Source organism: Larus michahellis, chromosome 6 (genome assembly GCF_964199755.1).
Source record: "Larus michahellis chromosome 6, bLarMic1.1, whole genome shotgun sequence".
NCBI classification, from domain to species: Eukaryota; Metazoa; Chordata; class Aves; order Charadriiformes; family Laridae; genus Larus; species Larus michahellis.
This window is the reverse complement of record NC_133901.1, coordinates 9287530-9314458: the sequence shown is the minus strand read 5'-3', so window position 1 is coordinate 9314458 and position 26929 is coordinate 9287530. Positions and strand designations below refer to the sequence as shown.

Below are 26929 nucleotides of genomic sequence, written 5' to 3'. Positions count from 1 at the left end.
CCTTCTGTTGCTTTTACGCTGTTTTACAACACCATGACAATATAACAAATTTCATAATAACAACTTGTATCTTTTCTGTACTGTTCTGTGAAAGAAAAACAAGCGTTTTGGCCTCTTCCAGACCTGAAGCTCTGAAGAACTGCCCTTTCTTCCCTTTTCCTCTTGTCTTCTATTCTTCATCGTCAGATGTAACATGGATATTATGGTGCTGGTTTTCTAATTTTTCTGTCCTCATATTTTAGAACCTATTGTTATATTCCACTGATTGGTTACAGTAGGACTATAAACATTGATATTTCTAGCTGGCTAATAAAAGATACTTTATAAAAATGCAGTTGCTAAAGTTGACTACTGATAGAATAACGTGGTACAAGCAAGAGCATCAGAAACTTCACGATAATGTCTTGCTCATCTGAATCAAACTGTTTGTCGGAAGCTTTTTGTAAGAATGAGATTATGATTTTAATTATCAGCTCGGTTATTCTGATTCTGAAGACTCCCAAAAGGGGTGTTTCTTCCATGACTGACTCCTACCTAGTAGCAAGTGATCTAGAACCGGTAACATGAGGCATTTTGAGTATTAAGGTGCTCTCAAGAGATTGGACTGGAATGCTTCAGAAACACTACAGAAGAAACAATGACAGCTTGTCTATAGGTAAAGCATTCAAATCCTTTTTTTTTTTTTTTTTTTTTTTTTTTTGTTGCAAATCACTCAAATACTGTTAAGAATTTAGCATTACTATTAATGGATTTAGTAAGGCTTATGTTTGGTAATATTACTAATAAAAGATTCATTTTAAAACACAAGCTCACACAAAGTTGAACAAAATGCACGTCTTGTAGATCACTCTACTCATATGTTTCCTGCAATATTTTTTTTTCATTTGAACTGAACATCTTCCACACCCCCAATATTCAATGTTTTCTTTTGTTTAACATCATATTTTTGAAGAGTACATTTGTTCCTTGTTCCTTTAATGGCTCTGGGTGGCAGTTACAGTGGCAGTATTCAGTGTGTTAGCAAATGCAGTGACAGCACATTCTTTTTGCTGAGGATCACTTGCCAGAGGTAAACTTAAAATTTTAATTTAGCTGACTTTTTGCCATAAAGCTGGAACAGTTAATAAAAATTTTATCTCTGCATTTTCTCCCCTAAGGCTCAACTTGATTTAAAACCTACTGAAATCAAGTGGAATACTTTCAGTAGGCGTTCGTTCAGGCCATAAATCAACTATTGTGCCTTGTTAAGTAACTTGTCTAAATATTCCTTATCTCCTCTTTACTGTCCTAGGCCTCTCTTGTTACCGTGTGCTGTTGGCATAAACTAACTATTCAACATACTATCTTCTGCTTCTTGCGAGGTTGACAAATCATTCCTCCCAAATGGCAAATGTTTATCAGAAGCCAAATATGCTTTTTTTTTTTTTTAAATAATCTCTGGTAGACCAAGAGATTTAATCTTTCTTGTTAGTTGCAGACTGTTTCGTTTTTATATTCCTTTTAGGTTAAAGTATTGCTATTGTTTATGCCTGTGGTTAACCGTGAAAACCACCTGGGAATCTGAGCTTTTGCAGAAATTAGTTACCTACCCTTTGAGATTTTGTCAGAAGGGGAACTAACCATCATGCAGTTAACTACACTGATTTGATTTAGCTATTCAAGTCTTATTCTTATTCCGTGTTAAAATCACTATAATTCCAGAATACGTCCATGAGGGCTATTCCTGAAGGGCTGTGGCCAGCTTGAAATAGCAATTCCAGTCAATACACGTGCCCACTCGAGGTCGGCTGTGCAGCTGGTACTGCCTTGTGCTTGGCGCTGCTGCCTCCTCTTCTACGAGATATGGGCTACTGTCTGCAAGAGCAGTGTTTCATGCGTAGTTAAGCTGAAATGCTGGTATATCATTTAACTAACTCGTTTTGGTCTGTTACTTATTTAAACATATTAGTAATATTGGGAGTTTACTTCTCTAATTCATTGGAATTATATGTATGATTGGATTTAGCCGTGTCTCTGTGTGGCCCCCCCCCCCCCAGATTCCTGGAGTCCCTAGAGCTGAGTTTATTAACAGGTTTTCCCTGGCAGCGGCATTTGACATTTGTAACCCTGCATGAGGGGTAGGTACACTGTGCTTTTGGTCTGAATTTTGATAATTCTCACAGCATCCAATATAAGAAATATAAAATAGATTTAAATACTAAAAATGCTTTTTAAAGGTATAGTAGTGCTGAATATTGTAAGCGTGACAAGAAGCAAAAATTTTTTGATGTTTAGACATGCGAGGAGGTGTATAGATATCTTTTAGTGAGTCCTTTGTCAAAAATCCCTTTGTAAATAGATTCCTGAAAACTTTTTTACAAATCTAGCAGGAGGAGTTGTTGGTTACTACCATGAAACTTACGCTCCTGAGTCATGCATGTAGATGTTGAAAATTTTATCCATAAATAACATCATCTTAAAGATCCTGTAAGCCTCACATTTTAACTTGTGGAAACGTTATTTTTTTCCATGGTTGTCCTTGTGTGTGTTTTCTTGAGTTCACTAGTTCCTACCCCAATGGCAAAACTTAATACCACGGAAAACGCTTTGTTGTTGACTTTGCCTAAAATAAATCTTCCTTTTTGCAACAGGATTGCTTAGGAAAGCAACAGCAACTACCTGGCTTGGTAAAGTCTAAACTTGTAATAAAACACTGAAGTGATTGGGCAGTGATAACAGCACGTTGCTCTGCCCTTAGCTACCAACCTACGCAGCAGTTTGGTTGAAATGACATATTTCTCCTCCTAGGAGACTGAAAATACTGGAAATGGGGAGAGGTACATGCTTTAAGAACTCTGTCACCATGTTAAAAATAGGCTTTGAAGGGAAAGAACATAAAGCAAAAAGGTCACTTTAATAGGGTTTTTTTACTATGTCAGTTTCTGAATATTTAGTGATAAAGTGGAGTTGAGCTGGTGTAAAAAAAAATTGCTGAGAGCCAAATCTGGATGAAAATAAACAAAGAGGTAACAAAATAACCTTTCCTTTTCTGAATATGCTTTAGGGCATGCAGCTGGTTATTCTTATTATATGCCATCATACGTGGGTAAATTGGGACATTGCACATCTTTTGAAAGCATGACTAATGAACAAAACATTATAACCACTGCAGCACTGTAATGTATTTTCAGAATTATGTTGGTGTATCATCTAATAAATAAGAAGAAATCAGTTCATAAACTAGTAAATGAGTGTTGTTCATCATGCTACAGATGTTCTGTGCGAGTCTCAGGTGTGTGCTCCTTCAGCGGCTGCTTGGAAGAGACAAATAAATACAACAAGCTGCCAAGAGGTATCAGCTGGGCATGGGATTCAGTGAGTCCCCAGGTTTCACACTCATTGTTTCCCAGTGAAAGGAAATAATGTAATGTTTTTTCATTGGATATAAATGCTGGGTTGAAATAATAAGTGCTGGATTTCTTCTGGCTCTTCATGCATTTAATTCTGCTTTTAGGTAGCTGAAGCTGCAGTGTTTAGAAACCAGCACAAGAGCTGGTTTGTACTTGGAAGTGTCGTGTGTGTGAGTTTTCTGAAGAGAGGATATGAAGTTTACTAAGAAATAGTGCTTTCAACTTTTGTATTAAATCTGTTTTGTAAATAACATAACTGTACGTACTTCTTTAACTAGCTACATGATAATTTTAGGGTGTACTTATTGACCCGGAAAAGGCAGAATTTTGTATAATGCCAAAGTGTTTTTAATATGTTGTTTTTAATAGCTGCAAACTGATCTGTGTATTTTGCCCTGATGGTGTCATTACGATGGCTCAGGCTTGTGTAGAAGGCCAGCAAAAGGTCTCACAGGGTTTGTGGGACCCAGATCCTGTGTTCATCCTCTGTACAGCAGTGAACTTCACTTTTATACTTTAAAAATAAATAAATGAATAAAACCACTGACAAATCTTGTCACAGTCTCAGAAAGCCAATCAGCACCGTGCCTTGGGTAAGGAATCTCTCACTATTAGATTCTTATGAAGTATATTGAAGCCAGTGTCTTCCCAATAGGATACATGCTTCTTGCTACTGATGAATAATAGCAGAGTCCCACTCTTGATGTGTTAAAATTGTGGTTATTCTAGCTTTGACAAGGTGGTTGTTTTTTTTTCTATTAACATGATTAAGTGCCAAGATTGATTATTAATAAGCAAGACAAACTTTTTCACAACAATAGTTCATAAGAGTGATTCATGAGGTGCAAAACTCTGCAGTAATGCTCAGCCTTCTCCCAAATTCCTGATAAAGTGAACTTCCTTCTGGTGAAACAAAATTCCATATCTGGAAGAGGCTGAAACAGCAGTCAGTGGAAAATGCAAAAGGCAACATGAAATCTGCATTTTTGCTTCCATGCATACTTTTCATGTATATTTCATTAAAAATATTTTCATATTTAATAGGTAAAATTAAAATTTAAAGTTACATTTAAAAAGTTATCACAGTTTTTAGTATCTGAGAGTGGGGCCACATAATGCAAAAATGGCCTTGAGAGGTGTTTACTGACAAGAAAGCTCCAGCAAAAATTCCGCATCAGTCTGTGCGTGCCTCTGTGAACAGCTAACTTTTCTCAGGAAAGTAGAAGTGGTTCATCTCCCTCAGTGCAGGCTTTTGGGTTAGGCATTTAGTTTCAGTTCTTTGCTTATTGTTTGAACAGTTCATATGCTGCAGTTCTGGAGGTTTTCCAATTTCAGTGCGCACTACCATCTGCAATTATGGGGACTAGTTCCTCTCACACCTTCGCATGGTTCCAGCACTGAGTCCCTGCACAGCATCACGTACAACAGCAAAGGCCATATTTACCCATTTACTAGGTCATTGTGTCACTTAACCCATTGTGGACAGCACAATTGCATATGAGAGCTTAAAGTAATGCTTAGATATTATTTTATTGTAACCTGGTTATGATATTCATAAAGTGTCAGAGAACTGAATTTGTGTTTAATATCCTGTATTGCATGTTAGAGGTAAGAAAATAGTGTGATGCACGTTTGTTTAGTTTTTTCATTTCCTCTAATAGGTGGTCATTTATTTGTTTACACTATAAGCTCAAGTTAAAACTTTCAATTGACTGGGCATAGTGAGTTACTATCCAGTTTGTGACCACAGGTTAAAAGCAAGAATGACTCATCAAGAAGCTTTTAATAAAATACTTTTTTGTGCCCCCATTTACCTCTACTTTATAATTGAATGAGACTTCTAAGCTTGATCTGTAGTTGTAAAATGATTCTGGGCATAACTGCAAAGCCTTAAACGATTTCATTCAGTCTGTACTCAGACAGAATGTCTCGCTGAAATCCACAGGGGTTCTGCTTTTGTTATCTTTCAAAGTGAAATTTGAAAGCTTTGTGGTTATTTACCGAAGAAGGTTACTATATTGAGTGCATGTGCATACAGGACAAGGTGTTATGTTCTGGAGTTCTCTGTGGCCAGCTAGCAATGAAATTTGGATGGGATTAGAGGGTGAACTCAGGCTAATCCTTGAACAGTGAGACACCTATTTTCTCTTCTGTTTTTGACTGCCTCTTGCACTTGACTTTGCTTTTAAGACTGCAAAACGGGAAGGTGGCTACCTAGAGAAAAATACGGGGTAAGCTCTTTTGACCATGGCTGGATTCTGAAGGATTCTCTAGTAAAGGGAGGAGGTGAGTGTGGGATGGATGAAGGTTGCTTGCTGCTCTAGATCACTGGGCTCTGTGGATTTGGAGGTCAGGGAGCCTCTCGTCAGGGGGAAGATACAGAAAAAGAGATTTCATGTTTGGCAAGAAAGAAGCAGTGAAAAGGTGGGTTTACTCAGATTATGACTGGTTCAGAATTCAGAGGAAAAAAATTAGTTTCCATTTACAGATGTAATAATGTAACTGAGTTGGCTTCAGCAGCAAGACACTTGTCTAGTTTGAAAAAGATCCAAATGCATAAACCAAAACATATTTGTATTATGTTAGGGAAATGCACTGTATTGTCCTACTTCATATAATTATATGGTATCTACTGTACCTGCAAAGTCTAGAAACTAAGAAAACTTCTGCTTGGGGAGTATACTCAAACATACGCTTGTGGAACTTCTGTTTGAATTTGCTTGTGCAAATTTGTATTATAAGTAAAAATATATGTAAATTTGCCTTGGCACCATTTCTTTTTTATCTAATTACTCAGAACTAATATTTTTTTATTTTTTTAAAAAACTGAATCAGTATAACTCCACTGACATCTAAGAAGTTATTCCTGAGTTAACACTCCTCTGACAGTACTGAGTGTGACTGCTGTGACTGAGATTATGTAAACTGTAATTACTGTAGATGAAATTGGCAGCTGGATTGGTAGCTCTGGGACATGAAATCTTGTGTTTCTTCAATGATAAATTTTGAAGTGTTTGTGACAAGGCAGTCATCTTTCTATCATTGCTTTTTAGACCTGTTCCAGAGATTTACCTTTGCAGAGCAAAAATTACCCAGGCTTTGTAATACGTTTTATATTTCTGCTGAGATAATAAAGATAGGTAACAATTAATGCAAAATTTGAAATGACTGTCAGCCTACATGAGACTTGATAGAGACCTTCACAAAGAGTCTCTTGATTGATTGTCAGAGATAATTTTCATTTGCTGTCAAGTTGGGCCATATGCTAACCTGCAATCAAGAGGTGAATGATTCTGTAGTGGCACATGAAAGCTATTGAATAGTCTCGTCTTAACTTGAATAGTCTGTGCTGAACAGAATATAAAAAAAGACAATTATGAAGAAGCTTGTGGATGATGTTATGTGCAGTGAGTTTCAGACTCTGCAATTTTATATATATTCTGTGCCAAATTTATGAATGAATACTCAGCTTCTTCACAGGGTTAGATGCACACTGACTTGTCTGTTAGAAGGAATGCAACATGCTGAAATGAAAGTGAGCAACTGTTGGCTCTGAGCAGGTCCTAGAGTTTCATGGAGCTGAAAATACTGTAGTGAAGCTTTTTTTCATTGACAGTATGTTCCAGCCTCCCCTGTGCATACTGTCCCTGCTGACTCCAGGCAACTAGGGATGCAATTGCTCGCTCGGGTTTGAATGGGTCCTGCTGGGGCTCGTACAGGGGCTGTGCACCGTGGAGTCTGCAAAAACAGGATTATTTCCTCTGATCCTAACTTCTGTGAAACACAACGTCTTAAATTCATACAATCACAGTAATTGCTCTTGTCATTACTTTTCGGACAATGAGTATATTTGTTTGCTGGCAAGAATCCCTTGCAACTACTTCTTTATTTTTCTCCTGCTATTCTTTCCATTGTCAGCACCAGTAGTTAACATGTTATAATTCAACTCCCACTCTGGGCAGGCTTCCTGCTGTATTCACCAAGAAAGTATGCTGGCTGCAAAGATAGGATGTTAATTTTCACAGTCCATGTGAACTATGGGACAGAGGACGAGATCAGTATGTTCTCACAATTCTCTCGTAATGCCAGTATTTAATGATTCATTGAACTTTTCCCTTTGTGCTAAATATCACCAAAATGACATGTTTATTTTTCTTCCTTCTCATGGTGATGATAGTAGACAGAGTGCAACTGTCTCGCCTTCTCCACCTGTTCTTTTGTGTGCAAATGACCAGAACATACTGATAATGTCCCTTTGCACTCTGAGGCTGTGGTTCTGTGCTAACCTCATTAGATCACATCTCTGGAATGGAAAGAGTAAGAAAATGTGTCTGTACTTATTTGCAAGTTTCTTTTTTTTTAAACCAAAGCATCTTCAAATACTGCCCCTTCTGGAATGAGTAAGAGTAGAAAATGAGCATCCAGTTTTCCATGGATCCCAAAGTTTTGATTTGCTATTGTTCAGCAATAATCACTGCTTTTTTTTTTTTTTTCCCCTTAAGGAATAGTTAACACAATATATCATCTACATAGGTAGATTTGAATTTATGTAAGTGTTAAGGGGATGGCGATTTCGTCATTACTCGGTGACACCAATCTGATTCTGTTCTCAAATGCAATCAAACAGATTTTATTCTCTCCCCTCCTGCCCTTCACCCTAAAGAAATTTACAGGTAGGTATGGGTACATTTTCCTAGCAAGGTAATGCCAGAAACTTCTTCAATTTTTTAATACATTTTATCTTTTTCTTTTTTTTCTTTTTCCCCGCGGTGATCATAGTTGGGCCCAAACAGCTTGCTTTGTAACTACCAGATGTTCAGTTTTGGTTTCCACAAATCCAGGTTTCTTTATCAGGACCAATATTTTTTTAAATCTGCATTTTGGTGCAAATGCTATATATGATCTATCTGATAACAGTAAATAATGCACAATAACATCATGGCTTAATTTTTTTATATATTTTCTTTACTATAAATCATTCACACTTTCTTTTGCTTTTTAAAATGGAAGCAGAGGCTGAAGTAATGCTTCTGCCCATCCTTTGGTTTTGCGAACTATTTGTCGATTAAAATATTATTTATTTACTTGTGACAATGAGTCACCAGTAGACAAATCGATCATTTACTCTGCTTGTGGTAGGTTAACAGTAAGTGTTGAAAGCTTACAAAGGGACTGGTATTTCACAGTTGCTTATTATTGTAGTTGTGCTCTTGGGGATAGAAGACTGGATTAGAATGGTTATCTACAGCTATTGGAAAAGAAAAAGATGTACTCTAAACTGGTAGTGATGTACTGTGTGGTATTCTTTCTGCGCATGTAACAGGAAGGGAACTGGATTCAACTGTCTGTTATTCCCGTACGATTCCATTCATTTCATTACAGTTGTGGGAATAAGTCTTGAGTTGCTGAAAGAACAGCATTTAGAATATGTTTGTTTACACTGTGATAGCTATGCTTCAAAAAAAAGAAACAGGTCAGAACCGCTGCTGTAATGAAAAAGTTCAAAAGGTAAATTTTAGAGGCAATGAAAAACTTGGTCAGCTGTCTGCTCTGTTGAGCTGGGCGGCTGTGTTTGCTGTGGCTTAGAGTCCAGCACGAAGGTGTGACATATCCTAAGTGGGCAGGAGACCAATGTGTGCTGCTGTACACAGCTGTGCGGTGATGGAAAGCTCCCTGTGAATCCCAGGGGCCACCCTCCTTCTCTTCCTCCCCTGTGCGCAGGTGATGGTGGTAAAGGAAATGCTGGGTCAGTTCTCCTGTGTCTTATCATGGGGCTGGTTTTTTGTTTGTTTGTTTTTTCCTGAAATACATGTACGAAACTTGAAGCAATTAAAATGACAAGGTTGTTCAAATGCTAGCAAATGCACTGAACAGCCACTCTGAGCAGGCAGCATCTCTGCGTGCTTCCAGGTGACTGCAGGAATCGTGTCCCGGTGTGGGAATGGGCTGAGCCGGCTGCGGAGCAGGCAGTCTGGCTGTGTGAGTGGGAAATCCCATCACTAGGAAAAGTCCCCGCCAGATCAGCCTCATCTGATGAGGCATCTGTTTTTGTTCCCCCTTTTTCGGGGTGGGCAATGCTGTGGAGACCAAGCAAAGGGTGCCCCTTCTCTCCGGGTGGGTGGCCGAGGCAGGGGCTGGGTAACCAGCATTGCCTGCTAGCTGTGAAACAAGCTGTTAGTCCACAGTGGTGGTGAAAGAATGGTGGGTTTTTTCCCCCACTTTATACTTATTACATGTGTTGAATTGAATATTCTTGTATGTAATTATGAGTGTGTATCACATCTTTCTGTTCACTTTTCTCCCAGCACAGATATTCTACTTCTTCAGGGTCATAATCTCATTTAAGTAAGCACAGATGTGACAAACACTAATTTGCATTTTTAATGGGAGGGAGGGTACATAGTATATTTGTGAGTCCTGATAACAGTAAGCTTTTTTTCCTTTTTTTTCCTCCAATCCCAGATTTAGGATCTTTTTTTGGTGTTGGATTTCATGTAAAATGCAGAAAGTCTTCACCTACACTGTAATTTAAAAATGCATTACATGTTGTGACGAAGCACCCTGAAAGACCAAGGAGGAGGAAGCATGAAAAAACTTTGCAATCTGTTCAAAGCAAATACTTACAGAGGGGAGTTGTGAGAGCGTCTCCTTCGATCCTCTTCTGTAAGATGATTGCTTGCAGGTATCCCGAGGGGCGTTAGGAAAGGGATAGGAACCCAAGGAGAGCTGAGGCTTTGGCAGGAGCCTGACACCCAGCCAAAGTTTGTCAGGTAGAGCCATGGCCTTCCTATTCTGTCTTGTGGTCAACAGTGTTCCGAGCCCAAAATCTGTTGTGTGGTTTTTTTGCTGAAAGGAAGGGGGGAAGTATGGAAAATAAATGTGTGTTTTTTCTGGCATGTTGTGGGTCAAGCTGGGAATATGGAAACCTAGCTCTAGTCCAGAATTTCCTGCTCTATCCTTAAGTCTTCCTTAAGAAAAACGTAGGAAAATAATCTTAATAACTTGACATTTTTGATCATTTTGGTGCTAATGTCATTGCCTGAGTACGTAGAAGTAACATCTGGTGGAAACATTTTTTGTGAAAAGTTTCTCTTTAGCTCTTTAAAATGCCATTGTCAAGCAACAGAGGCTTAAATTCCAGTTGGCGTAAAAATAGCAGACAGAAATACATCTTACAAGTGTATTTTTCATTATTATTTGCTAAGCACCATTAATTAATTCAGCAGCGCAGAAGTACAGTTCCGTGATCATGAGTGTGAAATTCAGGGGAAAGGGAAATGAGAGTGACTAATTGGGATTCACCTTTTGCAAATGTCTGAAAATAAGAAATAGACAAACAATCTGAATGTAAAAAAAAAAATTACAATAACAGTAACCAAATATTTAGTATTTGCTATTGGGTGGCTTTAGACAATTTCCCCTTCAGCTACGATGAGCTCTCCATTACCCTTCCCTGCACATCCTTGTAGTTGTGTGTCGAACCTGCGCAGCTCACTGTGGTACCTTGCATCACCCTGCTGGGACAAGAAACCCACCTTTTAGGTATTGCAGCCCCTACGCTGGGTACCCAAGTTGAACTTTAAACTGAGATTTTTCATAACAGCGTATGTTTTTTTGGAGGACAAATGAGTTCTGTGTTGCATCTGTGAATGAATACTGGATTCTTAAGATACTTATATAGCGTTGCATATGAACTGGTATTGGACATGTACCTTTCTGCATTATTTTACAAATGTATTGTGAGGTATTATTTTGAAAGAGTTGCTAAAGTGGCTCATACAGTGCCCAGAAGATTATTTTCTCTCCGTTTGAAGATCTGATACCGCAATCTGAAAAATGTGATTATCATCTTTGAAAAGACTTTCAGCATGTTTTTAATTAAAAGCTGAAACAGAAGTTAGAGGTTGGTTGGTAGTGCAAATAATACTTCCTGATTATTTTATTTACATCTATAGAATAAAAAACCTAACAATGGAACTTAAAAACAAACAAGATGAATTAAAAAATGTGAAAGAAGATTTGCAGTATTTCCAAGAAGAAAAGGAAGCTGCCTATAAGCAATCACAAGTGCTCAGGTAAGAACCCAGAAAGAAATGCTGATATCGTGCCTCCTGTGGACATGTACAATTAGTTGAGAGGATTCAGGGGAGATGCAGGCACAGGCAGGGGGAATACTGTGAGTGAAAAGGGTGTTTGTAACCAGTCTAGTGTTTCTTACTTCTTCCAGAATATAGCGAGATGTTTTAGTGTTAGCAGATGTAACAGGAAAATATCATTGCTGATGTTACTAGCAACAGGATAAGTTCTTTACAAATTTAAAAACATTAATTAACACTTAAAAGTAAGTGTGTGCCACTTTTAATGCATAAGAAACCCATAAGAAACATTATAAACAATGTCTTACATTGTTTATAAAGAGTCAGCATAAGCTTGGACGTAGTCATTGAAACACTATTGCTCCAATTTCTCAGTAAAAAGCGGTTGTACAGTTGTCAATACAGTTTTCTTAATTTGTACATATAAGCTCTAAATCAACATTTGGAGGGGAGAAATTTCTTATAAATATATGGAAAGTACAACATATTTCACACACTGAATTATTGTAACCCAATATACTATATATTATTATAGGACAGAAAAGTAGTTGTCAAGTTTAGTTACTAAGTTTACAAATAGTATTTTCTCCTATGTCTGGTATTATTTTTGTGTCTTGCAGAAGTACATTGGAACACCATTGCTCAGCTCTGAACAAGGCTGTCTCACTGTTTCCTTTTATTAGAAGTGAACTAGACAGTATTAAAGAAGTAATCTCCAGTAATCTAGAGAACTGGGCTGCCCTGAAAGAAGAAATTTTTCTACAAATAAAAACTGTTAGCAAAGAAGCTTTGACAGGTAAGTCACCATCTTGCAATAATTTTGGGCAAGATAAACTATTTTTTGGTAGTTGAGTGTAACACAGTAAACTGGAAGGTAAAATTAATCAGATAATTTCTAACTCTGACATTAATTTGTCTATATGCAAAGTAGTAGAAGACACTATCTACTGCTGTGGCACTGTGTGAACAAAGTTGATCTCAGTCCAGTTCCTACTGGATTAGCGTGCTGGACTAGCTGTTCAGTTAGCCCCGTCAGACTGAAATGGAAGTAATATAAATGCTTACCATGATTGAAACATAAATAATATACTTACTAGGAGTATACGGATATGATTGCAACACAAAGGCTTGGAGATATTTTCATTTGCCTTGTGTCACCTATTGCCTGTTTTTCCCCACATGCTCACGTACACACACAATACTATACGGCAATGGTATAATGTCCTTTTGTGGAGCTGCCTGGGGGTCCTGCAGTGCCACCCCCTCATTGCGTGGGCAGGCTGCACCTTGTCCCTTGAGCAACCCACTGAGTACGCACATCGGGTTGCCTTGAATGTACAAGCCACTGCCTACAGACAGACCTGCGCTCAACATGTAGCAACTACTTCCTCCTTCCGTTCCTGAATAAGAACAAGTCATACCCAAATACAGCTGTCTTTATCTGAGGGGTCTTTGGGATTGAAAGGGGCATGGAGCAGCCCATGGGCTGAGAATAATTCGCTTGGCCCACAGCCTGCTTCCTGCTCAAACAAGGGTAGCCTTCAGGAAAAGAGAAGCTGGGAGCAAGTCACAACTGATGGCTTGTTCGTGAAGGTCGTGCCCAGCCCTCAGGCTGGCGGTCAGACTTGAAAACTTGGAATTATCCTTGCATACCATTTTTGCTTTGCCTCAGTTAAGAGATTAGTTTTGCTGAAAAAAGTGTGCAGTAGTGTAACTACAGACTGTACCATCCAGAGCATCCAAGTTGACTTTTGCACCTTTAACTGTCTCTGGACATACTTTTCAGATTTTGTATTCCTTTCCTTATAGTTTTTCAGTTTGGTCTGCATGTATGAGTTAGTGAGCTGCTATTTGCTCTGGAGGTTAGTTTTAACAGGGTTCTAAGGTAGCAGTGAAGTAGGTGAGCTGATGTCATGCTTTCTGTCCTTGTGAGAAGGAACATAAGGGCATGGTGGGCGATGTACATCTCCTAAATCACTCTGCTGGTGAAACCGTGTGAACTCCAGTGCAGATTCACAGCTTGAGTGAAACCTGTGTCCCCGGAGTATCTCAGAAAAAATACGTAGCTTCCTTTCAAATAATAGCTCCCCAGTAGCCTATGCTTCCTGTGGAATTAGAAGTAATCTTTAATGTTTTCAATGATTGCTTTGTTCAGACTGGGAAGAAATAAGTGGGGCAGCTGTGCCGCAGGAGCGAGTAGGCACACATCCCACTGAGACAGCGCCTGGGTCCGAGCAGAGAGTTTGGGGTGTCGCAAGCCCAGAAGGGAGGAGGGCTCTTGCCTGCTGAAGATGAGCGTGACCGGAAAAATCACTCTTTAGTATTCAGTTTTTGTAAGAACAGTTAATTTAAATGTCAGTGTCAATATCATGCATTTTGATTCATGACTTCATCTCCTGATTAGACTGAGCAGAGAAAGTATTGTGTGCCCCTAAGGATTCCTCTCTTCCTGTGCTCATTCTCTGCCTACTTCTAGCTAATAAAGGGAGTATGAACACGCGTTTCTGCAGACATCTTGAGGTTCAAAGAGATTCATAACACTTTGAGGCTTCTTTTCTGGAGTATTCCTTGTTTTATGTGTTATAATACTGCAAATATATAGAATATCTGTATGGAAGCAGAAGTGCAGTCTTTCAGGTTCCTTTAATAATTATATGTACCATGATACATACTATGTATCCCTGACTGCATTCAGCATATTCCACTGAGAATAGTGCCACACTGTGAATATTATATACATCCTTAAATCTAGCTTTCTCGATCAAAACAATTTAGCCCCACTTTTTTTTTTTTCCCCTGTGAATGCCATTCAAAAGCTTTTATGTTCTGTTTTATGAGTTGTTCATTATTAACATATGGTAACATATTAACATCTAGTATTTTTTTTTGTTTATTTTACCTTACTGTTTTTGCAACAAGCTTTTAAGAACTTGTTTTCTATTAAGAGTTTGAGAAGAAAAATGTTACGTGATGTGCAGCTCTTCATGCCTAGACCAGTTCACTTGGTTAGTTTGAAAACAGCTTGTAAAAGCCCTTGTATATGTACATGATTTTGCCTTGGTTAATTAATGGCAAGTAGAAAGATGTGTAAGAACTTAAAATCTTTCAGTTTTTACATCATTAGTCTAACAATAAATGGATTTAAGTGTGAATTAGTTAGGAAAGACTGTAAATAATGGAAATATTTGCACCACAGAAAGAATTTAAAATTTGCACGTGGGCAGCATATAAAACATATGTAATAGCTGACTTGACGAAAGAATTAGACTTCATCTAACTTGAACATTGTCATTATTAATGTAAATAAAAGTGATATAAGTTCTTTGGACAAATGAACATTTAGGGTTGTAGTTGGAGAAGGAATAGAAAAGAATTGCAACCACTTTTGGAAATGTTCAAATGCACTCATCAAGGTTAACTAAACTCAGGAAAAAATATGAAAATGTAGGAGACCCCCTATACCCCACCCACGATTTACTTATTTACCTTGCAGTAAAAGCTACCTGGGAAGCTTCCTGGAGACAGCTGCTCTTCCATGTTGAAGAGCTGATGAGAGATAGAGTGACAAAGTCTGTCCTTAATACAGTGAAGATGCACTTTGTGATTAGTTTAACGACAGTAGTCACCTAAGGAGAGAGAAAATAAAACGTAACACACGTGCCCAAATGTCTTCTGACCAAAATTGAGCTTTAGCAGAGGTTAACCCCCTTGACATCTTCTCAAATTAATTTTAAAATGAGTCTGCAATTGTTTTTGTATGTACGTGTCTTAAGATAAAAAGCTTGGATTCAAATATTTCTGTCACCTATTGTTATTTCATGTGGAATATATATGTGTATTTTAATTGGATTTTGAGATCTTAGAGGAGATACATATTATTGCTTAGAATAAAATTTGTATTATTTGTCAATAATATGTGTTTGGCTAAGTACAAATTATCTGAGTAGAGAGGTATTGCACAAAGCACTTCCTTTGGCCATCTCCATTCTCAGCAGAAGTATTGCTAATTCCCGTGGTTTCCACCGATCCATAGCCAAACTAGGGTTACAGAATACTGAAGTCTGAGGTTGTAAATCAGGTGTAGTACTTTTTAGTGGAGAAGGTAAATTTGACAACAGTCTGTATGATTTTATTTTTTTTCCCTCCTCAGAAATACCCAAATTGAACCAAAGATTAGCAAAATCCCAGAGAGAGAATGAATGCCTCCAAGAAAAGGTAAAACATCTGACGTTGGTGGCCGACACAGTTGAGCTGAAAACTCAACAGCTTCAAACTTCACTTCAGCAAGGGAATGAGCTACAAAGTAGGTGCCATGAACTACAAAAGGAAACATTAGGTAAGAGAATTTTGACATTTCAAGCAAACTTCCAAGTAAAATGAAATGCAAAAAAAAATTTTCTAAAGTGCCTAAGTTGTGGCTGTTACTGTGAAAGCACTCAACAGCTCAACTCAGGCCCAAATAAAATGTGGATGTTGTGCAGTCACAAAGACCGTATGTCATTCTGAAGAGTCGGTAACCCTGCTGGGAACATGAGTCAGCTGCGTAGGGGGAGAAAAAATGAAGGAAGGGAGGAAAACAATGAAAGTGATGGTAATACAATTATGCTGTTACTCGTCAATCTTATGTAAAACATCAGGGAGAGGGCTCTGAGATTAAAATTAAAAGAAATGCTCTCATTTTGAGTGGAAGGCCAGGCAGAATTTTTGGCTATCAGCAACAGAACTGAAAAGTAGGTCAGGCTAAGCTGGTCTCTTTTCTCCTAGATTCATTAAACTTGAGTCTGTCTAATGATTTGCCCTTGATAGTTTGTCTCAAGACTCTAGAGAGTCCTTTTGAAAACTGTAAGAGCAGTGATAGCACTTGAAATTATAATATCTCGTGAACTTTGTTGAGACAATGCTGCACTGCGGAAAGATTATTTATATTAGCAGCTCCTGAATCTTTTTTCTTTTTAAAGCAGTATCGCATTCATAGTGCTGGCTCAGAGACGTTTTAAGACCTTCAGAATGTATAGAGGTGGTGCTGTTCCAGGCATGGTTTTGAGTCATCAAATTGGCACAGTAATTACCATGCTGCCTTATGCACGGTATGTAATGTCGAATTTAAAGCAGTAGCACTTGGTACTAGTCATGATGAAGGAATTTTCCTGATCCTTCAATACCAGTGATAATATCAAATGTGAGTCTGCAAAGTAGAAGGCCCCAGATGCCATCCAATGAGTTATCGACCCGTGTTGCTGAGGACAGTCTTTATTTTTGTCACTGTATAACAATACTGTTAGGAAAGCTTTAGCAGTGACGTGTTTGAATGGCAGACATGAGCAGATAACTCTACACAATTTTCCAGTCAGTGTCAGTATAAGAAGTAGACAATATGTCTTCCTTTTTGTGGTATTTATTCAAAAAACTAACTTCAAATGAATGCAAAATCAGGTAGATTTTGCTCTGACAAGATTCTTCTGTGGGCTATTCACAGCATCCACTTTTGCCTCTTTTTTTTTTTTTTTTTTTTTTTTTTTTTCCCCGTTTGTTTGTTTTTTCCTTGGGGAGTTGCTAAGTGTTCCAGTATCTCAAAACCTTGCCCATGATATTTTTGGTAGGCTCATTGTCTGATTGTAGCTACCTCTTGTAACTTCGTCCTCTGTTCAGAGTAAACTCTGGCAGGCAGGATTTGGGGAGAGGGTTACCTTAAGAGTGTTTAACTGTCAGTCATTAGCCACAGTATCTCATTCTGAAGACCTGAGTAAATAGAAAGAAATGCATCCATTCTATTTAAATTTCCTTTTTCAAGACAATCTTGAACATACTGTTGGACAGTGTGGAAAAATTGTACCTTTTTGTTTGGCTTCTATGTAAAATCACTAGGAGGTTTTTTTAGGAAACATGAAATAAAATGCTGTTAGTATAGAAATAGTATCTGCTGTGTTATTTTTTTGCAAAAAAGTAAACAAGCTCAACATTACATGTACATTATATATTTTTTTTAATTATTTTTATTTTTTTTTAAATATGTCTTATATATTTGAGAAAAGAGCCTGGGTAAAAAATAATAATTAAAAAGGCAAAATTCCAAATAAGCTCAAGATAACACCACTAGAGAAGATAAAATTGAAGAAATTAACTAATTGCACTGGGTGACTAAATCATGTTGCTTGTCCCAAGAGCAGGAGGTCACGTGTGACTCCTCATGTTTTACTGGAAACTTGTTTAGAAAAGATGCTAAAAATGCATTCATTTTTGCTGAAAAGACAAATGTGTTTCTCCTCCATTAAAAGACTCATATCAAAATACTGTGTGTATATGTCTAACTGCCAGGTTTGACTATTACAATGCCACGGTCCAAAAATTGGAATTAAATACTTTAGAATATTGTGTATGTTTTGTTTCTTAACGTTCACTTTCTGTCTTTACTTATGCTGAAGTAACGTTAGAGATGGCGCTGAGAGGCTCTTACTGTGCTAGAAATCGCTCAAGCGGACAGTGTCTCTCAAAAGACGATAGCCGAGGTGACTGGCTCAAAACCAGCATGAGTGTCACAGATCCCGTGATGAAGCCCACAGCAGAGATTTATCGGTGTTGATGAAGATTTGTTTTCTCTGCTAGTGGGGTAGCACTTTAGGGAAGGAAAGTTTGTCTGGTCTTTATTTTGGTCTTGTGCCACACAAACTGTCGAAAAGTTAATTCCTACAGCAGGCTGGATATTCTACTAGAAATGCTGATAATTGCAATGATTTGTATGTCACTTTGAGGGTGACTGTCACAGATACTGTGACTGTTCACCAATGTTTTGCACATGCTTATGCAGTGTCATGTTTTGGTCACACTGTTACATTCTTTAAGAGGCAGCGGTGATAAAACACTCATTTTGCCTTAATACTTGTCTTTCTTCTGTGTTCAATATAACTGGAAAGCTTGTTTCCACATTCTTTTTAGGAATATCTTATCTCTGTATAAATAGACACAAGTACTTATAAGTCATAAGCGGTTAGATCATTTATTATTTACCTTTCTCTAGAAATCTGAGTTTCTGCAATATTCAAAATAGGTCTACCACCTGCCTGCCTTGAGAAAAATATAATGAAATTTGACACGCATTTTTTTAGGTGGAAAAATTAGTCAAAATAAAATAATCTCAGTGCAAAAATAGCTCCTTCTCAAGTATACTTTGACGTTTTATTTGTGTTGAAAAGTGTTTTAATTTTTTTTTTATATGAAATAAAAAACTTGTGGATGACACAATTTAAGTTTTCAGTGCTGGTGTGCAGACTGTTGGAGTTCCTCAGACACAGTCCTTTGTACCATTTCCACAACTGTAGATTTTACTTTTTATAAGGTGCCATGTTCAATATAACTCGGATAATTTGGCACACTACTGAGTTAAATTTTTCTGGTGAAGTGGCTGTATGTGGGCATGTGAAACTGTCTGTGAATTCAGCGGTAGTTCACATGCATTCTTGGGAGCTGGAATGTTGGCACTCGCTGCTGCAGCAGAAAGGCTAAAGTCCATTTAATTCAGCATCCTGTCCTCACCGCTGAAAAACACGGTGTGGTTCAAAGGAAGGAGCAGGAACTCTAGAACAGCAATTAGAGGATAATCTGTCTTCCTTACGTGTCTTGTCTTGATCTAAGAGGTCCTTGAGCCTAATAAGACAATCTTTTAAGCTTTGAAATGTGTGATTTAATATTGTTACATAAGGTATTTGTATCATTGCATTTATGCTGATATGAAATCTACCCTTAGTTAGATTTCCCTTTTCAGTTTTGTAAAGCTGTTTAATTTCAGAGGTTCCTATAAACAATGAGTTCATTGTTTGTTCACATGCAGTGTAAAAATACACTTATACACTTTCTTCTTCAGTTTTTCCCACCTTTAACTCCATGGAGAATTGTCTTGTTCTTATTTTAGAAGACCAGAGAAAGATGCTCGTGGTCTGTAACTTTTATTTTAAAGATCATTCGGTGTTATTTCTGTGATGCTTGCATGGCTTTCTGGCTCATCTTCTCAAAATCTGAATTTACTTCCCTAAATTGGCATGTTGCATCAGTCCATCTAATCAAGCAGTTAGTTATACTTAGGTTCTAATTTCTTGCCTTTAATTGATATGCATAACCTAGAGCAATAACTGTAGTGTATATATATGAGTACCACCGCATGAGCAGGTTCACGCTAGCTCACATAGAGCATCTCTAGTTTTTGTGCTGAAAAATCTGAGCTTACAAAGAAGTGCCTATTCTATAAATCCTATTCCAATCTGTGGATTATTTTGCCCTTTTTTTTTTTTTTTAAGTATTGCTGTATAAGAAAACTAAGATTGCTTAAGATGCTCACTGTTTCCAGTGGCTTAAAATATTACCGAACTTAATTAATCAATGATTTTTGAATATTAATTATAGTAAAAATGGTCATAGCTTTCACAAGGGTGGGATGGCTCAAAGTCATTGGATTTTATGTTTAAGTCTTACTCTGCAAAAAGTTTGTTGAAAACCCCATGAACCTTCTGTTCTCTGAAAAAGTACTTTGAAATGGGAGGCTTGACAGTGTTCTTGACATAGAGAACCAAGTTAAACTGACTTCTAAGCGTTTGAAGCCTGAATAGGTATTTGTTGGTGTGGTGGCTAAGTTCTCTGTGATTTTGGCTTGTGAGGCTCCAGAATTCAAGGGCTGCGCAGCATGTTCCCAGGCCTTGCTTGTTGTGTGCCGCTGGGCAACAGGACAGCAAACAAGGAGGTGGAATGGACGGGGAAGGGAGCAGCCTGGACGGATGGGGCCATGTCCAGCCTGGGAGGGCAGAGGTTAGGATGTCGTGACAGGGACATCGGGGAACTTGGCTCGCCGGCTGCTCTGTAAATGAGCTGGGGAGCACGCACTGAGCAGGGAAATGCCAGTCCTGAATAGCTGGAGTTCTTTCCTCCCGTGTGGCAACAGACACAGGAATCCTGTGGGGAACAAAAATAGTGTGCGATTATATCCTGAATGAATATTTTGTAATGCATAGTTAATACAGCATGAAAAAGCCGCTGATATTTTTATATGTTCGACTGCAGCGCTTACCACAATCACTAGTGCAGTTTTTGAGTGTTGCACTGTATGCATCTTCTCCTGCAGCCTAGCCTGCACACCATCGTTCTTCAGTGAGAAGCACGACTAGAACCATTTCCTTTTTGGTTTGAGACCCGAAGTCTACTCTCCCATTCTTGTAGAATCATCCCCAAAATCCATGGTCATTGCAGAGTATTCTGCAATAGCGTTCCCAGAAGGAACGCGGAGCAATATGCTACAAAGAAATAACTCAGTTTGGGTAAGATAGCTGTGCTGTGTGGTGGCTGAGAAGAGGGTGCTCTCAGCAGCGCGTGTTGAGGAAAAGCTAATGAGCGGGTGGCTGGAGTCAGCGTCCTCATCTTTCCTGCAGCCAGGGAAGTGCAGGTTTCTCCAGACTTCGCGGTGTGCAAGGAGAAGATGACTACAAAATGACGTATGGTTAAGCACAGCAGGTACAGAAAGAAAAAGAAAAGAGCTTTTCCTTTTTCCCCTCTGGCCTGGTTCCAGATGAATCTTAAGATTAGCAATGGTTTGCTGTGTTGTGTGTCCTCAGCTGAGCAACAACTCCCATGTCCTTCTTGGGCACTTCAGTTCTAGTTTCTATTCTGCTGTTGCCAGTAGATCGAGGGAGTGGAGCGTACAGCATGTGCTTTCGATGTTATCTAGTGTGTCACTGGAGCAGATCAAAGGTGTCAACAGGAGTGGGACTGCAAACTGTCCTCTCTTCCTGCTGTCCTGGCGTCTCAGTTTTGCACACACTGCCGCTCACTTTCACCTCTGTGCCATCACCAGGAGATAATGATGTTTTTAGGAAGAGAAAAGTTGATGAAAATGTCCCCTTCACCTGCTTCTGATGAAAATTCTACCTCATGCCCATAAATCCCATGGTTTTGTAGCTGTATCGTCACTGGTGGTGGATTTTGTTTCTGCATTTTTGTGTTTTCTGTTCTATATTTATGATTTAAGAAGCTGTACATTGGAGTTTCAGCAGCGATGGGATTGAATCCCCCTCTGATGGCTGGGCATTCAAGGCTGTAACTGGTACCATGTGCCCCATTTGTGGATATGTCTCCTTTTGCCTGTATTTCTCCTCTCCTGCCTCTGGGTTCCTCCAGCAGTGAAGAGTGCTCACTGACTCTTCTTCCAAAGGGTATTAACAAGACTTGCAGATCACTTAGTAAGCTTGTTGGCCTCTGTAGGAAATTGCAAACCCAGGTGGTGAGTGTCATGTCTTAAGGATGGAATGTAAACTTATCATTAGCTGTCCGTGAGCTCTCTCCAAAAGTACTCCTTTCATCCAGAATCCTTCTCTGAGTTAATTTGGGGAGGACGTTTGTGAGTCAGATCTCACCAGTTATGCTGCTCGTGGAATTCACTGTTAATATGGGCAACTACAGAGTTTGGGTTTTGATAAGCGAAAAACCTTGGGATCTATTGAACTGAATTATCATTTTTCACTTTGATGTGACATAACTGAAAGTGAAGGCATGGCTCTTGAAAGAAGCCTAAAATGTTAGAATATCCTGAAAAGGTTTTCTTCATGCTTACAGCTTTATTAATTTTTTTCCACTGCTAGCATTGATAGGTGACCTAAGCATGAGCCACCATCTATGTTTTTGCCTTATTTCTATCCATTTCAAAGGAATATTTTGGAAGGTGCTTGTTTATGTATATAAAGAGATTTGAAAATTTACAGTGCTGTACAGAGCCACTCCTCCTCTCAAGAAGTCTATGAAGTGCGCTGCCACATTATCTCTCTTGCTCACTTGGCCTTTTAAAATGTTTCCAAAGAGGCATTAAAAAAAAAAAAAAAAGAAAAACGTATGTAATGGGTTCACTGAAAGTTATCTTGGTGGTTAGTGTGACTGTGTGGATTCTCAGGCATCTCAGCGGCGTAATACTTGAGCAGAAGGGTCACTGTGACCGCCGCTCATCGTGCTCTACTGTTTGACTCGCTATTTACTTATTTTGTACATGTCAGGTTTCTTTTTTAAACTGCGTATAATAAAAACTTGAAATAGCAGACATTTTGTGGAGAAAACACAAAGAAAACATATATGGAATTCATACAGAATATTAGGACTCTGCAAAATCTTAATGAACAGTTTAAAATATCAGCTAAGCAGGTCCTTTTGTGAAGCATTTCAAGATTTATTTTTACTAATAAAAAAGCAGCAGTTAATAATAAATCAGTTATTAAGAAGCAATAAAATGTTTGATGTGGATATCCAGAAGGAGATTTCAAGGCAGAAAGACTGCTAGCTCAAGAATTTTTATTCTACCCTTCCTGAATAGATGAGTAAAACACAAATCCATATGCATTTCAAGACGTCTATTTATATGGAACTTGTTGCTCAATTGCGGTAATAAAGCTGGCTAATACAACGGTGATAAAAATGTTCTCTTTGAAATACAAAACATTATTTTCTTTGTGAAATAAGCATAAAATATTTTATGAGTTGCCATTGTATTAAAATAAATCAGTGGGAACAAACAATGCACTTTTTTTTTTTTTTATTGCCTCACTTGATCGTAGTGAAAAATAAATTCCAATTAGTGGATTTTTACCATATAAAGCCAGTGGGTAAGAAATCAGCCAGATCTAGAGTGTCCATGGTCTGGGGGGGGATTTGGTTTTTTGTTTTAGTTTGCGTTGGTTTTTTTTTTTCCCCCACAAACTACTTTGAGGCTAATATCCCTCTTTGGTATTGAAATAGTTCAACGGTCCAGAAAAAAAACCCTACCAGGATTTGTGATTTATGTGTTTTGGAAGGATTTTCCTTTCTGCATTCATTATTTTGAAGAGTCTGGTTTTGTGTATTTATCATAGAATTGCAAATTATTGAATATTTCATAAGATATCAGTCATTTACAAGTGTTGAAACTAAGCATTGGTTTCTACTGTTGTTTCTTCTCATGATTTTCCCCAAATTATCTTTGTGAGTTATGTTTTGCCAAAGAGGTGAATTTGATTGCTGGTTTCATACCACTTTTCAGACTCATCATCCAGTTAGCTAGAGATGACAGGTCTTGAAAAAATGCTCAATGCAGGGTAAGGTCTGGTGAATAATTGTCTAATCAAATAGACTTGCAAAAAAAAAAAATTAAAAAAAAATCGATAATGCCTTGTGAAGAGCTCCAATAGCACGTACACCTAAAAGAGAGGAGCTGGTATCTGTGCTTTCATTTTTATTACCAGCCAAATCCTTTCCTCCACTTAATCACAGGTATAGAATAATTTTTCTTCACAAAGTCATTGCAGTTTTTCTTCAGCCCATTTATAGTTACAGGTTTACTTCTGTATGGGTTTAAATTGCTGGCTATGCGCATGAAATCCGTCTTCTAAATCTTTTGATGCTACTGCTTCATAGGCTACTTAAGTTACTAAATATAAACGTAGCAGTGGTCTGCTGACATAATAAGACTAATGAGAGATGATTGAAAAATGCAGGCAGCTGTAGGAGTAGCTGGGTAGTTTGAGTGGGGAATGTTAGCACTCTTCATGGAGGGAAGTAGCAGTATTTTCATCTATGTGAAGTGTCTTTAATGACACTTTAAAGACCACTTTGAAGAGCTTTGCAAATCCAAAGGGAGAATAGTTTCCTGTAGTTTTAGGTAGGCTGCAGTTCAAATATCCACTATTCATACTACAAGTACTGTTGAAATTTTTTTTTATTATTATTAATTCCAGCTGCGGTACTAAGAATTTGAAGGGTGAGAGCTGGGGAACGTTGTGTTGGTGTTTGAACAGAATGTGTCAAATGGGTTAGACGAAGCAATGGCTCATTAGCACTTTTCAGCAGTCTCTTACAGTGGAAGAGGAAACAGATGAATATGATGGAAAAAACAGCGTCCTAGTTTTCTTCAACTAGGTATCGGGCTAATGCTGTGTTTGAGTATGATTTAGTTCCAGAAGGGCCCCACTTTGCTGCTTGAGAAAAAGCAGGAATCCATGTTAAAGGAAATATATTTATTGTATTTTGTTTCATCTGCTTGGCCTAAACACTGAGGAAAAAGAAAATCTGTCTCCAAGGAAAATTAAGGTCAAAAGCTCCATATTTCTCACCTTCAATTTTCCCAGCCGATAGGTAAGTGATGGTATTTCAACTCATTTTTAATACACAGGGGAAGCAGGCCTGTAGGAATGATTCTGACACATCCCAATTAACTTGGATTCAAAAGGCAGGAATATATGCAGAAAATTCAGGCTTAAAGACCAAATCCTTTGAGGCCAAAGTGTGAATCCTGGCAATGGCAGAGCAAATACCATGTAAGCAATCTCTCTGACTGCAGAAGTGCTTGTAACATGTCACGTGTGCACTCAGGGAGTAGGGGGAGAGAGAGGGGAGCAGGGTTTGCTGAGATAGTGTTGCTTCTCTAATTAAGCATTTTGTAAGATCTTGGAAAAGATTGCTGTCACGTTTGCACGGTGTATGCAGTTGCTGACTTATTCCTTTGAGGGCACTGAAGGTGGGTGTTCTAGATTTGTCCCACTCAAAAAAATTTAGAATCTGGTCCCTTCTCTTGCTTTTTCTATGCTTTTTTTTTTTTATATGCGAACATGAAAGAACTAAAATAGTAGTTCAGACCTGAGGTCCAGAAAGCTCAGTCCTGGCAGTGGTCAGCAACATATGCTGGGGGAGATAAGAAACAGGCACTCCTTTTTCTGGCACATCCTCCCTGTTCCTGGCAGCGTGTAGTGATTTAGAGGCTTCCTGGTGGCACTGGTCAGGTCTCCAGAAAGGATGTAAATCTATAGGGCTGGAGTCAGTCCCTGGGCTCTTTCCAGGCAGGCTTGTGCTTGTGAGTCACAAATGAAAAGAAATACTTTCTTTTGTATACAAAAAGTAATTTATCTTACAGAACATAGTACATGAAATATTATAAATAAAAATAAATAGTTCTGTGTGTACAAAGACTTTGAGTATTTAGTTCACTTCTTTGGTTTCCTTAGAAACATACAATGAGGCAAAGTATTTCTAATGTGACAGTAATTTTTCATGTATGTATTTCATATTTCTCACAGCTTCTCTACTATGCTTTTTAAATAAATGTGCTTAAAAGTATCTATGTTAAGTGTACATCCGAATTCGGTCTAGAATTAAGGTTCTAAGAAAATGTAAATATTTTTACCCCTTTTGACCCAGCTCATCAGCCAATATTCAGGGCCTCATAGGTTGCACCCTACAGGGAGTAGTTCTTTGGTAAGTTTTAAAGAATACCTACAACCTCCTGTTTCCCAGAATACTGGAGAAATTAAGCAGCAGGAGCTGGATTCCAGTCTGTCTTGGCTGGGAATCTGCGCAGCTCTCTCCACTTCAGTCTCCTGCCCGTCTCCCAGTATTTTCCTGACCCCTCGGATTCTCTGTTTCTTCCTGCCCGTCCCTGTAACGTTGCTGGGCTGCATTTACCCCGCTCCCCCTCTGCCTCAGTTCCCTTACAGCAATATTGCAGCTCCTACATCTGAGTTTCTGTTCCAGCCAGTCCCTCCTGTGCCCGAAAGAGCTTAACTGCTGCTCGCTGTTTCCCGACTGAAGGACACTTCTCACACCCACCAGCCTCAGGGAGGTTTCGTTCAGTCCGCCAGCATGACAAATGTTATCTTGATCTGAGGTAATCCAGGGAGTGTCTCATAGGGTACTTGTGTTCACGTATGTATGGACTAAGTGTCTGAAAAACATTGATCCTAAAGTGAGATTAATTGGACACACCATCATGGCAACTGTATCATGTTGGGGACCCGGCAGTGTTCTGGGAGGGACTGGAGGAGAGGGAGGAAGGTGGTGGATCCAAACCCTCCTGAGGGATGGCAGGTGGTCAGGCAGGAGACACCGGCCACAGCTTTGGAGGTTCAAGCTGGACCTTAGGAAGATCTTTTTCAGCAGAGGGTGGTGTAGTGTAGGCAGAGGCTCTCCAGAGGGCTGGGGGAGTCTCCAGCCGTGGGGCTCTGCAAGACTCAGCCGAATAAAACCACAGATAACCCAGTCTGGTTTTGGTTGGCAGCGCTGCTCTGGGCAGAAGGTTGAACTACGCAACCCCCGGACATCCCTTCCAGCCACCTTCTCTGCGAATGTGTACCTGGCTGAATCATGATGAGAATTTCATAAAGCTTGATAAGAGGAAAAAATATCTTAATCTGTGATTCTTCTGCAAGTAATTGTCTACTGCTGGCCCACGTGCACTGAGAACTAGGTATTTTGAGTCAGCAGGGCTGGAGGGCAGCACGTGCAGCTTACGCAGCCCTGCTGCTTCTCGGTGAGAGCGTGAACGGGACTGCCCCAGCAGCTCCTTCTCAGCAGTGACCTGTATGATGAGTCAGAGCTTGGCTTGTTTAAACCAAACTATCTGCCAGTTGTTCCCCAAACCATGCTTAAATAAAGGGAAAATGAAACTACTTTCTCCTC

The 26929-nt window shown here is 38.8% G+C and overlaps 1 protein-coding gene across 3 annotated transcripts in view; it reads left to right on the top strand.

Annotated features, from left to right (window-relative positions):
* LEKR1 (leucine, glutamate and lysine rich 1) overlaps window positions 1-26929 on the top strand; it is a 62675-nt gene that overhangs the window by 12935 nt on the left and 22811 nt on the right. For 2 of the 3 annotated variants that reach the window (XM_074592006.1, XM_074592008.1), the window contains 3 exons: window positions 11345-11464; window positions 12106-12281; window positions 15636-15821. In XM_074592006.1, the coding sequence (XP_074448107.1) occupies window positions 11345-11464; window positions 12106-12281; window positions 15636-15821 (482 nt within the window). The remainder of the gene's footprint in view (window positions 1-11344; window positions 11465-12105; window positions 12282-15635; window positions 15822-26929) is intronic. The other variant, XM_074592007.1, reaches the window with a different exon arrangement.